The sequence below is a fragment of the Lipotes vexillifer genome, unplaced genomic scaffold (genome assembly GCF_000442215.2).
Source record: "Lipotes vexillifer unplaced genomic scaffold, Lipotes_vexillifer_v1.1 scaffold185, whole genome shotgun sequence".
Classification (NCBI taxonomy): domain Eukaryota; kingdom Metazoa; phylum Chordata; class Mammalia; order Artiodactyla; family Lipotidae; genus Lipotes; species Lipotes vexillifer.
Window position 1 is genome coordinate 1,465,563 of NW_006794406.1, and position 16,671 is coordinate 1,482,233.

Below are 16,671 nucleotides of genomic sequence, written 5' to 3' on the forward strand. Positions count from 1 at the left end.
GGGAATGTAATGATAAAGCTCTGAAAATGGGTAACATTGCTAGAGAAGTGTGGGCTGCAAACGTGGATGCTTTTTTAAAAATTTATCTTTTGTACTGAGAAGAAATGTTTTTTTATTTATATGCTCATTTGTAAATTATTTCAAAGGGGGAAAGCAATAGAACCAATTCTTAAGGTTTTCCCTTGCAATCCTGACTTGGCAAAAGTTACAGCACTCGGTTTTTTAGGCACCTCCTGCGGTTTAACATTCTAGAAGTAATCAACCAAATAACTAACTAGGACTTTTATTTTTACCCCCAACTAGTAACCCAATATCTCATTTCTAAATATTGTCATGTGAGTGAAAATTTGTATGTAAGGGTAAGGAATCTAATTACTGAGTGCAGATTAAGGGGGAAAAAAAAACTGTATTATAAATGCATCTGTGGAAGACAGTACATAGTAATTCTGAAAAGCATGAAGATAAATGGTGTGCCGTGCTTGGGAGAAAGGATGCGATAGCTGCATTCTAATCCATTGATTATACATTTAATCTGTAATGGGCAGAGTCTGATACATATTGTAGTGTAAATATCTTCAAATAGTGTCATAAACAGATAGTTTATTGCAGTAGATATTAATTCTGTCCCATATTTCTAAAACAAGTAGAGAAAGTTTTGAAATAATGGGGGAGTTCACCTCTTTTCCCTCTCATTTGGAGAAATGATTATAGGCGAGCTGGACATTAATCTGGTGGTTATGGCCCAGATCAAAAGCACTTGGCAGTCATTTTCGCCCTGAAAACTTGTGAGGTTTCAATAGATTTGATTATTTTTCCATAGTTGTGCTAAGAAAGAATTATTGGACATTCCATTTTTAATTAGATTTAAAAACAAGAAGGTTGCGGGGGAAGCAAACATACCTCTGTATTTATTTTGACATACATTTTGACTCTATGTAGGCATTTCAGCCTCAGCTTTCTTAAGTGTATTATCCTTTTCTTTGATTTCATCTTTAAAAATGAGACATTTAGTGAGAAATCCAGAGAAGACTTTATTTGAGGGCAGGAAGCTCATTTCTCTCTGTTCTTTGTGGGTTTCTTCTGCAGACAAAACTTTCCTTGATCTTGAAAGTGGTTGCAAGCTTCAGAGAGAACTTTAAAAAAAAAAAAAAAGCCTTCCAGTTAATAATAGCTATGGTCAGTTACACGAAAGATATACTCTCCTTACTGGTATTGAATGAGAGAGTAATGATTGGCCTGGACAGATTCCCTCTCCTTTATGTATCCATTAGTACTGACTGATTATCACACTTTAGTTAAGTTGATGCACTAATTCTTCAGGGTCTGGTTGACTTGACTTCTGGCCATGGAGTTGATAGTAGTGACCCACTCAAAGTATTTGAACTGCCAAAGCAAAAATTATAGTGGGCACAGTTAAACAGACAAAGAAGACTTTATTCAAGACTATTGCACTAGGGGAGAGAGACCAGAATGCAGTTTGAAATCAACTCCTCTGAAAAACAGTAGGGTTTTTAAGCACTGGGGTGAGCTGGTAGAAAGATACTGAAGTGCTTTTGGAAGAAGGTTGATCAATGTGATGCGTTGAGCACAGTTACCCTAAGTTTGTAAATGTTTTTCTCTGTGGTTAGGCCATTTGTGTTTGCTGATTTGTACCCATCAGAGTTAGGCTCCTAGCCTCCACAGAAACTGGGAGATAGGAGCATTCTCTTCCTTGATGATAACATCTCAATGGCATGGCTCCCAGGTCTTTGAGGAAGATATTCCTGGGTTGTAAAACTTGCAAGAAGCTTCTTAAATGCTTTATATCTCAAAGAGGCAGAGAGAAAGAAATTGCAAGTTTTAAAAAAATAAATGCTGTAAGTAAAGGGAGGTCAGGGGCCAGAGACAGGAAGAAGCCTGTCTAAAGTTCAGTTAAGCTGAGAGGAATGTTAAGGCCACCTTGGTCAATATTATAATAGTACACATTTTAAAGTTATTTTTAATTTTTTTATTTTAATTTTCTAGTTGAAGTACATGTGACATTTAATACTATGGTAATTTCAGGTTTTACAACATATTGATTCAACATTTATATACATTACCATGAGCACCATGGTAAGTTTAGTAACCGTCTGTCACCATACAAAGTTATTGCTGTATTGTTGGCTGTATTCCCTATACTGTGCATTACATCCCCATGACTTATTTATTTTATAACTGGAATTTTGTACCTCTTAATCCCCTTCACCTATTTCACCCAATCCTTCACCCCTTTCCCCTAGGTTGACCACCAGTTCTCTGTATCTATGAATCTGTTTGTTTTGTTTTGTTTGTTCGTTTGATTTGTTTTTTAGATTCTACATATAAGTGAAATCATACAGTATTTGTCTTTCTTGGTCTGACTATTTTCCTTAGCATAATACCCTCTAGATCCAACTGTGTTGTCACAAATATAAGGATTTCATTCTTTTTTATGGCTGAGTAATATTCCATTACATATATCACATCTTCCTTATTCATTCATCCATCAGTGGACACTTAGGTTTCTTCCATATGTTGGCTATTGTAAATAATGCTGCAATGAACATAAACATAGGGGTGCATATGTCTTTTTGAATTAGTGTTTTCATTTTCTTTGGATAAATACCCAGAAACGGAATTGCTGGATGATAAGGTAGTTCTGTTTTTAATTTATTGAGGAGTTTCCATACTGTTCTCCATAGTGGCTGCAACAACCTAAATTCCCACCAACAGTGCACAAAAGTCCCCTTTTTCTACATCCTTGACAACACTTGTTATTTCTTGTCTTTTTGGTAATAGCCATTTTGACATGTGTGAGGTGGTTTCGATTCATTTCCCTGTTGATTAGTGATGTTGAGCATCTTTTCATGTGTCTGTTGGCCATCTGTATTTCTTCTTTAGAAAAATATCTGTTCAGGTCATCTGCTCATTTTTCAATCAGATTGTCTATTTTTTGATATTAAGTTGTGTGAGTTATTTATATATTTTGAATATTAACCCCTTATGGGAGATATCATTTGCAAATATCTTCTTCCATTCAGGAGGCTGCCTTTTTGTTTTGTTGATGATTTCCCTTACTGTGAAAAAGCTTTTTAGTTTGATATAGTCCCATTTGTTTTTTTTGCTTCTGTTTACGTTGACTGAAGAGGGAAATTCAAAAATATTGCTAAGGGCTTCCCTGGTGGCGCAGTGGTTGAGAGTCCACCTGCCGATGCAGGGGACACGGGTTCATGCCCCGGTCCGGGAGGATCCCACATGCCACGGAGCAGCTGGGCCCGTGAGCCATGGCCACTGAGCCTGCGTGTCCGGAGCCTGTGCTCCTCAACGGGAGAGGCCACAACAGTGAGAGGCCCGCGTACTGCAAAAAAAAATTGCTAAGAGTGATATCAAAGAGTGTATTGCCTATGTTTTCTTCTAGGAGTTTTTATGGTTTCAGGTCTTACATTTAAGCCTTTAACCCACTTTGCGTTTACTTTTGTGTATGGTGTAAGAAAGTGGTCTAGTTTCGTTCTTTTGCAGGTACCTGTCCAATTTTACCAACACCGTTTATCAATGAGACTGTGTTTTACCCAAAGTATATTTCTAGCTTCTTTTTGATAGATTCACTGACAAAAGAAGCATGGCTTTCTTTCTGGGCTCTCTATTTTGTTCCATTGATCTATGTGTCTGTTTTTATGCCAGTGCCATACAGTTTTGATATCTATAGCTGTGTAGTACAGTTTGAAACTAGGGAGTGTGATACCTCCAGCTTTGTTCTTCTTTCTTAAGATTGCTTTGGCTATTTGGGGTCTTTTGTGGTTTGTTACAAATTTTAGGATTATTTATTCCAGTTCTATAAAAACTGCCATTGGTATTTTGTTTCTTTTTCTTTCTTTTGAATTTTTGAATTTTATTGATTTTTTTATACAGCAGGTCCTTATTAGTTATCCATTTTATACATATTAGTGTATACATGTCAATCCCAATCTCCCAATTCATCACACCACCCCCACCACCCCCGCCACCACTTTCCCCCCTTGGTGTCTATACGTTTGTTCTCTACCTCTGTGTCAGTGTTTCTGTCCTGCAAACTGGTTCATCTGTACCATTTTCCTAGGTTCCACATATATGCGTTAATATGCGATATTTGTTTTTCTCTTTCTGACTTACTTCACTCTGTATGACAGTTTCTAGATCTATCCACATCTCTACAAATGACCCAGTTATGTTCCTTTTTATGGCTGAGTAATATCCCATTGTATATATGTACCACATCTTATTTATCCATTCGTCTGTTGAAGGGCATTTAGGTTGCTTCCATGACCTGGCTATTGTAAATAGTGCTGCAGTGAACACTGGGGTGCATGTGTCTTTTTGAATTATGCTTTTCTCTGGGTATATGCCCAGTAGTGGGATTGCTGGGTCATATAGTAATTCTATTTTTAGTTTTTTAAGGAACCTCCATACTGTTCTCCACAGTGACTGTATCAATTTACATTCCCACCAAAAGTGCAAGAGGGTTCCCTTTTCTCCACACCCTCTCCACCATTTGTTGTTTGTAGATTTTCTGATGATGCCTATTTTAACCAGTGTGAGGTGATACCTTATTGTGATTTTGATCTGCATTTCCCTAATAATTAGTGATGCTGAGCAGCCTTTCATGTGCTTCTTGGCCATCTGTATGTCTTCTTTAGAAAAATGTCTGTTTAGGTCTTCTGCCCATTTTTTGATTGGATTATTTGTTTTTTTAATATTGAGCTGCATGAGCTGTTTATATATTTTGGAGATTAATCCGTTGTCCTTTGAATCATTTGCAAATATTTTCTCTCATTCTGAGGGTTGTCTTTTAGTCTTGTTTGTAGTTTCCTTTGCTTTGCAAAAGCTTTTAAGTTTCATTAGGTCCCATTTGTTTATTTTTGTTTGTATTTCCATTACTTTAGGAGGTGGATCAAAAAAGATCTTGATGTGATTTATGTCAAAGAGTGTTCTGCATATGTTTTCCTCTAAGAGTTTTATAGTGTCTGGTCTTACATTTAGGTCTCTAATCCATTTTGAGTTCATTTTTGTGTACAGTGTTAGGGAGTGTTCTCATTTCTTTCTTTTATATGTAGCTGTCCAGTTTTCCCAGCACCACTTATTGAAGAGACTTTCTTTTCTCCATTGTATATCCTTGCCTCCTTTTTCATAGATTAGTTGACCATAGGTGCGTGGGTTTATCTCTGGGTTTTCTATTCTGTTCCATTGATCTATATTTCTGTTTTCTTGCAAGTACCATATTGTCTTGATTACTGTAGCTTTGTAGTATGGTCTGAAGTCAGGGAGTCTGATTCCTCCAGCTCCATTTTTTTTCCTCAAGACTGCTTTGGATGGGCTTCCCTGATGGTGCAGTGGTTGAGAATCTGCCTGCCAATGCAAGGGACATGGGTTCGAGCCCTGGTCTGGAAATATCCCACATGCCATGGAGCAACTAAGCCTGTGTACCACAACTACTGAGCCTGCACTCTGGAGCCCACGAGCCCCAACTACTGAAGACTGCACACTCAGAGCTGCAAGCTCCACAACAAGAGAAGCCACCGCAATGAGAAACCTGTGCACCGCAATGAAGAGTAGCCCCCCCCCCACTCGCCACAACTAGAGAAGAGCCTGTGCACAGAAACAAAGACCCAACGCAGCCAAAAATAAATAAATAAATAAATTTATTAAAAAAACAAAAGACTGCTTTGGCTATTCAGGGTCTTATGTGTCTCCATACAAATTTTAAGATTTTTTGTTCTACTTCTGTAAAAAATGCCACTGGTAATTTGATAGGGATTGCATTGAATCTGTAGATTGCTTTGGGTAGTATAGTTATTTTCACAATATTGATTCTTCCAATCCAAAAACATGGTATATCTCTCCATCTGTTTGTGTCATTTTTGATTTCCTTCATCAGTGTCTTATAGTTTTCTGAGTACAGGTCTTTTACCTCCTTAGGAGGGTTTATTCCTAGGTATTTTATTCTTTTTCTTGCAGTGGTGAATGGGATTGTTTTCTTAATTTCACTTTCTGATCTTTTGTTTTTAGTGTTTAGGAATGCAAGAGATTTCTGTGCATTAATTTTGTATCCTGCAACTTTACCAAATTCATTGATTAGCTCTAGTAGTTTTCTGGTGGCATCTTTAGGATTCTCTATGTACAGTATCATGTCATCTGCAAATAGTGACAGTTTTACTTCTTCTTTTCCAATTTGTATTCCTTTTATTTGTTTTTCTTCTCTGATTGCCATGGCTAGGACTTCCAAAACTATGTTGAATAACAGTGGCGAGAGTGGACAGCCTTGTCTTGATCTTAGAGGAAATGCTTTCAGTTTTTCACCACTGAGAGTGATGTTTGCTGTGGGTTTGTCATATATGGCCTTTATTATGTTGAGGTAGGTTCCCTCTATGCCCACTTTCTGTAGAGTTTTTTTAATCACAAATGGGTGTTGAATTTTGTCAAAAGCTTTTCTCTGCATCTATTGAGATGATCATATTGTTTTTATTCTTCAGTTTCTGATATGGTGTATCACATTGATTGATTTGCATATATTGAAGAATCCTTGTATCCCTGGGATAAATCCCACTTGATCATGGTGTATGATCCTTTTACTGTGTTGTTGGATTCTGTTTGCTAGTATTTTATTGAGGATATTTGCATCCATATTCATCAGTGATATTGGTCTGTAATTTTCTTTTTTTTTAGTATCTTTGTCTGGTTTTAGTATCAGGGTGATGGTGGCCTCATAGAATGAGTTTGCAGAGGAGTGTTCCTTCCTCTGAAAATTTTTGGAAGAGTTTGAGAAGGATGGGTGTTAGCTCTTCTCTAAATGTTTGATAGAATTCACCTATGAAGCCATCTGGTCCTGGACTTTTGTTTGTTGGAAGATCTTTAATCACAGTTTCAATTTCATTAGTTGTGATTGGTCTGTTCATATTTTCTACTTCTTCCTGGTTCAGTCTTGGAAGGTTATGCCTTTCTAAGAATTTGTCTGTTTCTTCCAGGTTGTCCATTTTATTGGCACAGAGTTGCTTGTAGTAGTGTCATGGGATGCTTTGTATTTCTGCGGTGTCCATTGTAACTGCTCCTTTTTCATTCTAATTTTATTGATTTGAGTCCTCTCCCTCTTTTTATTGATGAGTTGGCTAAAGGTTTATCAATTTTGTTTATCTTCTTAAAGAACCAGCTTTTAGTTTTTTTGACCTTTGCTATTGTTTTCTTTGTTTCTATTTCATTTATTTCTGCTCTGATCTTTATGATTTCTTTCCTTCTAGTAATTTTGAGTTTTGTTTGTTCTTCTTTCTCTAGTTCCTTTGGGTGTTGTAAGGTTAGATTGTTTATTTGAGATTTTTCTTGTTTCTTGAGGTAGGCTTGTATTGCTATAAACTTCACTCTTAGAACTGCTTTTGCTGCATCCCATAGGTTTTGGATCATCCTGTTTTCATCATAATTTGTCTCTAGTTATTTTTTGATTTCCTCTTTGATTTCTTCAGTGATCTCTTAGTTACTTAGTAACGTATTGTTTAGACTCCATGTGTTTGTGCTTTTATGGTTTTTTTCCCTGTAATTGATTTCTAACCTCATAGGGTTGTGGTCCGAGAAGATGCTTGATATGATCTCAGTTTTCTTAAATTTACCAAGGCTTGATTTGTGACCCAAGATGTAATCTATCATGGAGAATGTTCCATGTGCACTTGAGAAGATAGTGTAATCTGCTGTTTTTGGATGGAATGTCTTATAAATGTCAATTAGATCTATCTGGTGTATTGTGTCATTTAAAGCTTGTGTTTCCTTATTAATTTTCTGTCTGGATGATCTGTCCATTGGTGTAAGTGAGGTGTTAAAGTCCCCCACTATGACTGAGTTACTGTCAGTTTCCTCTTTTATAGCTGTTAGCAGTTGCCTTATGTATTGAGGTGCTCCTATGTTGTGTGCATATATATTTATAATTGTTATATCTTCTTCTTGGATTGATCGCTTGATCATTATGTAGTGTCCTTCCTTGTCTCTTGTAACATTCTTTATTTTAAAGTCTATTTTATGTGATATGAGTATTGCTACTCCAGCTCTCTTTTGATTTCCATTTGCATGGAATATCCTTTTCCATCCCCTCACTTTCAGTCTGTAGGTGTCCCTAGGTCTGAAGTGGGTCTCTTGTAGACAGCATATATATGGGCCTTGTTTTGGTATCCATTCAGTGAGCCTGTGTCTTTTGGCTGGAGCATTTAATCCATTCACATTTAAGGTAATTATCGATATGTATGTTCCTTTTACCATTTTCTTAATTGTTTTGGGTTTGTTTTTGTAGGTCCTTTTCTTCTCTTGTGTTACCCACTTAGAGAAATTCCTTTAGCGTTTGTTGTAGAGCTGGTTTGGTGCTGAATTCTCTTGGCTTTTGCTTGTCTGGAAAGCTTTTGATTTCTCTCTTGAATCTGAATGCGATCCTTGCCGGGTAGGGTAATCTTGGTTGTAGGTTCTTCCCTTTCATCACTTTAAGTATATCATGCAACTGCCTTCTGGCTTGTAGAGTTTCTCCTGAGAAATCAGATGTTAACCTTATGGGAGTTCCCTTGTATATTATTTTCATTTTTCCCTTGTTGCTTTCAGTAATTTTTCTTTGTCTTTAATTTTTGTCAGTTTGATTACTGTGTGTCTCAGCATGTTTCTCCGTGGGTTTATCCTGCCTGGGACTCTCTGTGCTTCCTGGACTTGGGTGGCTACTTCCTTTCTCATGTTAGGGAAGTTTTCGACTATAATCTCTTCAAATATTTTCTCGGGTCCTTTCTCTCTCTCTTCTCCTCTGGGACCCCTATAATGCAAATGTTGTGTTTAATGTTGTCCCACAGGTCTCTTAGGCTGTCTTCATTTCGTTTCATTCTTTTTTCTTTATTCTGTTTCGTGGCAGTGAATTCCACCATTCTGTCTTCCAGGTCACTTATCCGTTCTTCTGCCTCAGTTATTCTGCTATTGATTCCTTCTAGTGTATTTTTCATTTCAGTTATTGTTTTGTTCATCTCCGTTTGTTTGTTCTTTAGTTCTTCTAGGTGTTTGTTCTTTAATTCTTCTAGGTCTTTGTTAAACATTTCTTGCATCTTCACGATCTTTGCCTCCGTTCTTTTTCCTAGGTCCTGAATCACTTCACTGTCATTATTCTGAATTCTTTTTCTGGAAGGTTGCCTATCTCCACTTCATTTAGTTAGTTGTTTTTCTGGGGTTTTATCTTGTTCCTTTATCTGGTACATAGCCCTCTGCCTTTTCATTTTGTCTATCTTTCTGTGAATGTGGTTTTCCTTCCCCAGGCTGCAGAATTGTAGTTCGTCTTGCTTCTGCTGTCTGCTCTCTGGTGGATGAGGCTATCTAAGAGGCTTGTGCAAGCTTCCTGATGGGAGAGACTGGTCGGGGGTAGAGCTGGCTGTTGCTCTGGTGGGCAGAGCTCAGTAAAACTTTAATCTGCTTGTTTGCTGATGGGTGGGACTGGCTTCCCTCCTTCCTGGTTGTTTGGCCTGAGCTGACCCAGCACTGGAGACTGCCCAGATCCTTGTTGGGGCTAATGGTGGAATCTGCGAGGGCTCATGCCAAGGAGTACTTCCCAGAACTTCTGCTGCCAGTGTCCTTGTCCCCACGGTCAGACACAGCCACTCCCTGCCTCTGCAGGAGAACCTCCAAAACTAGCAGGTAGGTCTGGTTCAGTCTCCTGTGGGGTCACTGCTCCTTTCCCTGGGTCCTGATGCACACACTACTTTGTGTGTGCCCTCCAAGAGTGGAGTCTTTGTTTCCCGCAGTCCTGTCTTAGTCCTGCAATCAAATCCCACTAGCCTTCAAAGTCTGATTCTCTTGCAATTCCTCCTCCCATTCCTGGACCCCCAGGTTGGGAAGCCTGATATGGGGCTCAGAACCTTCACTCCAGTGGGTGGACTTCTGTGGTATAAGTGTTCTCCAGTGTGTGAGTCACCCACCCAGCATTTAAGGGATTTGATATTATTGTGATTATGCCCCTCCTACTGTCTCACTGCAGCTTCTCCTTTGTCTTTGGATGTGGGGTATCTTTTTTGGTGAGTTCCAGTGTCTTCCTGTCGATGATTGTTCAGCAGTTAGTTGTGATTCTGGTGCTCTCACAGGAGGGAGTCGCCATTGGTATTTTGATAGGGACTGCATTGAATTTGTAGATTGCTTTGGGTAGTATGGACATTTTAACAATATTAATTCTTCTTATCCATGAGTAAGTATGGTATGTCTTTCCATTTATTTGTGTTATCTTCATTTTCTTTCATCAGTATCTTATAGTTATCAGAAGTACAGGTGTTTTCCTCCTTGGTTAAATTTATTCCTAAGTATTTTATTCTTTTTGATGCAGTTGAAAATGGGATTTTCTTTATTTCTTTTTCTGATAGTTTGTTATTAGTGTACATAGATGCAGAAGATTTATGTATGTGAATTTTGTATCCTGCAAATTTACTGAAGTCATTTATTAGTTCTAATAGTCTTTTGGTTGCAGCCTTTAAGATTTTCTGTATATAAGTATCGTGTCATCTGCAAATAGTGACAGTTTTACCTATTCCTTTCCAATATGAATGCCTCCTCTCTCTCTCTCCCTCTCTCTCATTGCTAGTGGTAGGATTTCTAATACTGTGTTAAATAACACTGGCAAGAGTGGGCATCCTTATCTTCTCCCTGATCTTAGAGGAAATATTTCAGCTTTTTACCTTGCAGTATTATGTTAGCTGTGGGTTTGTCATATGTGGTCCTTTTTACAGTGAAGTGTGTTCCCTCTATACCCACTCTGTTGTGAGAGTGTTTAACATAAATCGGTGTTGAATTTTGTCAAATTCTTTTTCTTCATCTATTGCGTGTTTGTGTTTTTTCCAGTTTTCTTCTTATAATTGATTTCTAGTTTCATACTGTTGTGGTCAGAAAAGTCGCTTGATAATGATTTCAGTCTCCTTAAATTTATTGAGACTTTTTTGTGGACTAATGTGATTTATCCTGAAGAATGATCCATGTGCCCTTGAAAAGAATCTGTATTCTGCTGGTTTTGGATGAAAGGTTCTGTATATCTATTAAGGCTGTATGGCCTAATGTGTCATTTAAGGGCAATATTTCCTTACTGATTTTCTGTCTAGATCATCTATCCATTGATGCAAGTGGGGTGTTAAAGTCCCCTACTATTGTATTACTGTCAATATCTCCTTCATGTATGTTAATATTTGCTTTATGTATTTAGGTGCTCCTATGTTGGGTGCATAAATATTTATGTGTCATATGCTCTTGTTGGATTGATGCCTTTATTATTACATAACACTTTTTTGTCTCTTGTTGCAGTCTTTATTTTAAAGTCTATTTTTTATGATATAAGTATTGCTATCCCAATTTTCTTTTCATTTCCATTTACATGGAGTATATTATTCCATCCCTTTACTTTTAGTCTGTGTTTGTGTTTAGATCTGGAGTGATTCTCCTATAGGTAGTGTGTGTGTGTGTATATATATATCTTGTTTTTTTATCCATTCAGCTACCCTATCTTTTGATTGGATCACTTAATCTATTTACATTTGAAGTGATCATTGATAGGTATGCACTTATTGCTATTTTGCTAATGTTTTTCTGGTTGTTTTTATAGTTCTTCCCTCTTCTTTCTTCTTCTCTTGTTCTCTTCCCTTGTGACTTTCTTTAGTAATATGTTTTCTTTCCTTTCTTTTTATTTTTTGTGTATTTGTTATAGGTTTTGGTTACCATGAGGTTCCTATAGTAACAACCTATGTATATAGCTGTTTATTTCAAATTAATGGTCACTTAAGTTAGAGTGCATTCTAAAAACACTGCATTTTTGTCCATCCTCCACATTTTATGTTTTTGATGTTATCTTTTACATCTTTTTATTTTGTGTATCACTTAACTAATTATTTTAGATATAGATGATTTTACTACTGTTGTCTTTTAACCTTCATACTAGCTTTGTAGGTGGTTCTTATCCACCTTTACTGTATGTTTGCTTTTACCAGTGAGATTTTTTCTTTCATAATTTTCTTGTTTCTAGTTATGGCCTTTTCTTTTTTGCTTGAAGAAGTTCCCTTAACATTTCTTGTAATGTTGGTTTAGTGGTGATGAACTCCTTTAGCTTTTTTTTGCGGTATGCGGGCCTCTCACTGTTGTGGCCCCTCCCGTTGCGGAGCACAGGCTCCGGACGCGCAGGCTCAGCGGCCATGGCTCACGGGCCCAGCCGCTCTGCGGCATGTGGGATCTTCCCAGACCGGGGCACGAACCCGCGTCCCCTGCATCGGCAGGCGGACTCTCAACCACTGCGCCACCAGGCAAGCCCTCCTTTAGCTTTTATTTGTGTAGTAAACTCTTCAGTTCTGAAAGACACTACTTCAATTCTGAAAGATAAACTTGCCAGGTAGTGTCTTCTTGGTTGTAAGGTTTTTTCCTTTCAGCACTTTGAATATATTGTGCCAGTTCCTTCTGGACTGTAAATTTTCTGCTAAAAACTCAGCTCATTATCTTATGGGGGTTCCCTTGTAAGTAACTAGTTGTTTTTCTCTTGCTGCTTTTAATATCTTCTCTTTATCTTTAACTTTTGACATTTTAATTGTAATGTGTCTTGGTGTAGGTCTCTTTGGTTTCATCTTGTTTGGGACGCTGCGCTTCATGGACTTGGATGTCTGTTTCCTTCATTAGGTTCGGGAAGTTTTTTAACCATTATTTCGTCAAATAGGTTTCCTGTCCCCATTTCTCTCTTTTCTCCTTCTGGAACCCCTTTGTTGTGAATTTTAGTAAGCTTGATGTTGTTCCAGAGGTCCCTTAAACTATCTGCATTTTTTTTAACTTTTTTCTTTTTGGTGTTCTGATTGGATGATTTCCACTACCTTGTCTTCCAGATGGTTGATCCATTCTTCTGCATCTGCTGTTGGTTCCCTCTGGTGTATTTTTCATTTCAGTTATTGTATTCTTCAGTTCTGATTGGTTCTGTTTTACATTTTCTGTCTCTTTGTTGAAAGTTCTCATTATGTTCCTCCATTCTTCTCCTCAGTTTGGTGAGCATCATTTTGGCTATTCCTTTGAACACTTTATCTGGTAATTTGCTTATCTCCATATTGTTTAGTTGTTTTACTGAGGATTTGTCTTGTTCTTTTGTTTGGAAGGTATTTATTTGTCTCTTCGTTTTGCCTAACTCTCTGTGGTTGTTTCTTTCTTTGTATTAGGTATATCAGCTAGGTCTCTCCGTTTGAAAGAGTGGCCTTAGGTAGGTGTCCTATGGGGCCCAGTGGTGCAATTTCCCCTGCTTACCAGAGCCAGGAACTCTAGGGGTTCCCCCTGTGTGGGATACCTGTACCTTCCTGTTTTGTTTGGGCTGTGATTGGTGCAGGTATGCTGGTGGGTGGGGCTGGCCCCCAGCATGACTGGCTGCAAGGCCTGGCCATGACTGTTACAGGTGCACTGTTTATGGGACTGGTCTCCAGTGTGACAGATACCTTGGTGAGACACCGGTCAGTGCTGGCTGGAGCAGCTCACTTGATAGGGTGAGGCAGGAGCTGCTTTGGAGGGGCCAGCTGAGACAGGCCGGTTGGGCAGGGCTGATCCTCAAGGGATGCTGGGGCAGGGTGGATGGTGTTAGCTAGGTTGACTGAGTGTGACAAAAATGGTGCCCACCTGTGCTGGGCCACCTAGGTGGAAGGAAAGTAAAAAGATGCCTGCCAGCACTTCTGTCCCTAGAGAAAGTTCCACCAGATTGTTGCTCCTTTGGCACATGCCCTAAAATTAGTCAGTGAATCTCCTTCTCATATGACCCAGGTACTTTTCAAGCTGCTGCCTTTGCACTGGGACTTGGAGTGAGTGAGTTTGTGTCCAAGCCCTTCAAGAGCAGTCTCTGTTTCCCACATCCCTCTGGCTCTCCTGAATATAATCCTCATTGGTTTTCAAAGCTGCACATTATTGGGGCTTGTTTCCTGGTGCAGGTCCTCTGGGCTGGGAATCCCAATGTGGGGCTCAGACTCCTTGCTCATCAGGGGCGGCCACCACTGTGGTTGTGATATCCCTCCCGCTTGTGGTTGCTGTACCCAGTGTGTGGGTTCTGACTAGGCTACATCTGTGTCCCTACTTCTCATCTCAATATCCTTAGTTGCAGAAAATCTGTTCTGCTAGTCTTCAGGTCATTCTCAGAGATTTGTAGTTACCGTTTTGGTGTGTTTGTGGGAGGAGGTAAGCTCAGGATCTTCTTACTCTGCTTTCTTGATCCTGCCCTGGTACACATTTTTTAAAATCAAAAAATTTCCCTATGAAACTTATAATTTGGCTCAATTTTAGATCTTTATTGCAAAATGAGTTGCTTCTTTTTGATACTTATTAAAATAAGAATGTTATTCATTTTTCGCTAGCATCTAGAACTCTGTATAGGGCAATATTTCTAAGGATAGATTTTTGGGGGGGGGTTCTCATATTTCTGTTATTTTACTACCTAATATTTAATATCTACTAGTGTTATTTTCTCACTGTGCTCTTTTATGTGTTGTTTTATAGTTTTTCCATTTGGTCGTAAAAATTAAAGTAGAATCAATAATTTCTGGGTTTTACAGGTCTCAGTGTACACCCCAAACGTGAAAAGAAGTATGAGGACAAATGGGAGAATCTTAGCTAGAATTGTGATAGGATTTTAGTGGTTCTTGATCTAGCAGAAGGTCTTAAGTCTTTTGGATCTAAGCTGTTGTCAAAAGGGCTTCAAAAAAGTTGAGGATAACAGCAGCTGTTATCTGCGCTGTCCAATATGGTAGCTGGTAGCCAGGTAAAACTCATATAAGAAAGGCTCATTACCTTATTGAGCACTTGAAAGGTGGCTAATCTGGATTGACTTGTTCTGTGTCAAAAATGCACAGGACTTTGAGGACTCAGTATGAAAAAAAGAATATAAAATACCTCAATAATTTTTTATTAATTTTTATGTTGAAATGGTAATATTTTTGCTACACAGCAGTTCACCCTTATCTGCAGTTTTGCTTTCTGTGGTTTCAGTTACCCACAATCAAACATGGTGTGAAAATGTTAAATGGAAAATTCCCTAAGTAAACAGTTCGGAAGTTTTAAATTGTGCACTGTCCTGAATAGCATGATGAAATCTCGTGCCATTCCACTCCATCGTGCTCCAGATCCCCAGCCATTGACATGGTCTGCTTTTGACATTTAACCATTGACATCATCATGGCTCAATGACCCAGGGTCACCTGGAGCAGATGATCCTCCCTCTGACGTACTGTCAGAAGGTCAGTAGTCGCCTGATGATATGTCACAATGCTTATGTCATTCCCCTCACTTCATCTCATCAAGTAGGTTATCATCTACATCATCACCAGAAGGAGGAGTACAATACAGTAAGGTATTTTGAGAGAGAGACCACATTTACATAACTTCTGTTAGAGTACATGGTTATAATTGTTCAAATTCATTATTAGTTATTGTTGTTAATCTCTAACTGTGCCTAATTTATACATTAAACTTTATCATAGGTATATATGTATAGGAAAAAACAAAAAATATATATTGTTTGGTACTATCCACACTTTAAGGTGTCTACTGCAGGCCTTGGAATGTGTCCCCCACAGATAAGGGAGCACTCCTTTTTTTTTTTTTTTTTTTTGGTACACGGGCCTCTCACTACTGTGGCATCTCCTGTAGCGGAGCACAGGCTCCAGACTCACAGGCTCAGCGGCCATGGCTCACGGGCCCAGCCGCTTGCGGCATGCGGGATTTTCCCAGACAGGGGCACGAACCTGTGTCCCCTGCATCAGCAGGCGGACTCTCAACCACTGCGTCACCAGGGAAGCCCATGACGGGAGCACTACTTTTTAATGTGACCACTGGGAAGTTTAAAATGGCATATGTAACTCCTGTTTGCGGTTCTTATTATATTCTGTTGGATAGCACTGGCTCTAGATCTCTTTTGATAAGTAATGTCTTTTCTTAGATATGGGTCTTCCAAAGAGACATCAAGATATCACTATGTTAGTGCACATAAGACTAGAGCTGTAAAATTACCAAGGTAGCTAAGGACAAGACTTTTCCATATAACTCTGCCCCGGCATAAACTGTACAGAGATTTGTCTAAGTGCGCTATGCTTGCTCCCACTCCCTCACCATACTTTGCCCTTCATTCTGGCCATGCAGAGCAGCTTGACAAAATTGGGGGCCTCCTGGAAATCTCAGCATACTTGTTGCTTGCTCTCAGCTGGATCGCTTCTGAAATGTTTCTTGAAAATGCAACTGCTTCAACAATAAGCTTCTTAATTATGTCGTGGGTTCACCACGAGGGTATACAGACCCTCAGCAGTATCTAATTTTCCTTTAATTGTATCTCATTCTCATGTTGGAATATCCCATTTCTTATTCATGAAAGCCTAACACGTGTTAATCCATTACAGGTGGAGTAACTAACACGGCACAATATCAGAACAGACTAATGGTATATGAACCTAACCAGGTAAGACTCATATAAGAAAAGCTCATTACCTTAATTAAAATGAATTTTTAAAGATTGCTACAGTAATTAGGAGTTGGAATGACAAGTCTATACACACACATGCAACTTAAACTTACATAGAGAAAAGGAAGCATCTGGATAAACTGCTTTTTGGTTGCCTTTTTTTTTTTTCTCACAAAACACAGAATTTCAGAGTTTTGCATAATGTAGGG

General features: G+C 38.6%; 1 protein-coding gene across 5 annotated transcripts in view; it reads left to right on the forward strand.

Moving 5' to 3' along the window:
• KLHL32 (kelch like family member 32) overlaps positions 1 to 16,671 on the forward strand; it is a 235,811-nt gene that overhangs the window by 190,940 nt on the left and 28,200 nt on the right. For all 5 annotated transcript variants that reach the window (XM_007467190.1, XM_007467191.1, XM_007467193.1 and 2 more), the window contains one exon: positions 16,401 to 16,459. In XM_007467190.1, coding sequence (XP_007467252.1) covers positions 16,401 to 16,459 — 59 coding nt within the window. The remainder of the gene's footprint in view (positions 1 to 16,400; positions 16,460 to 16,671) is intronic.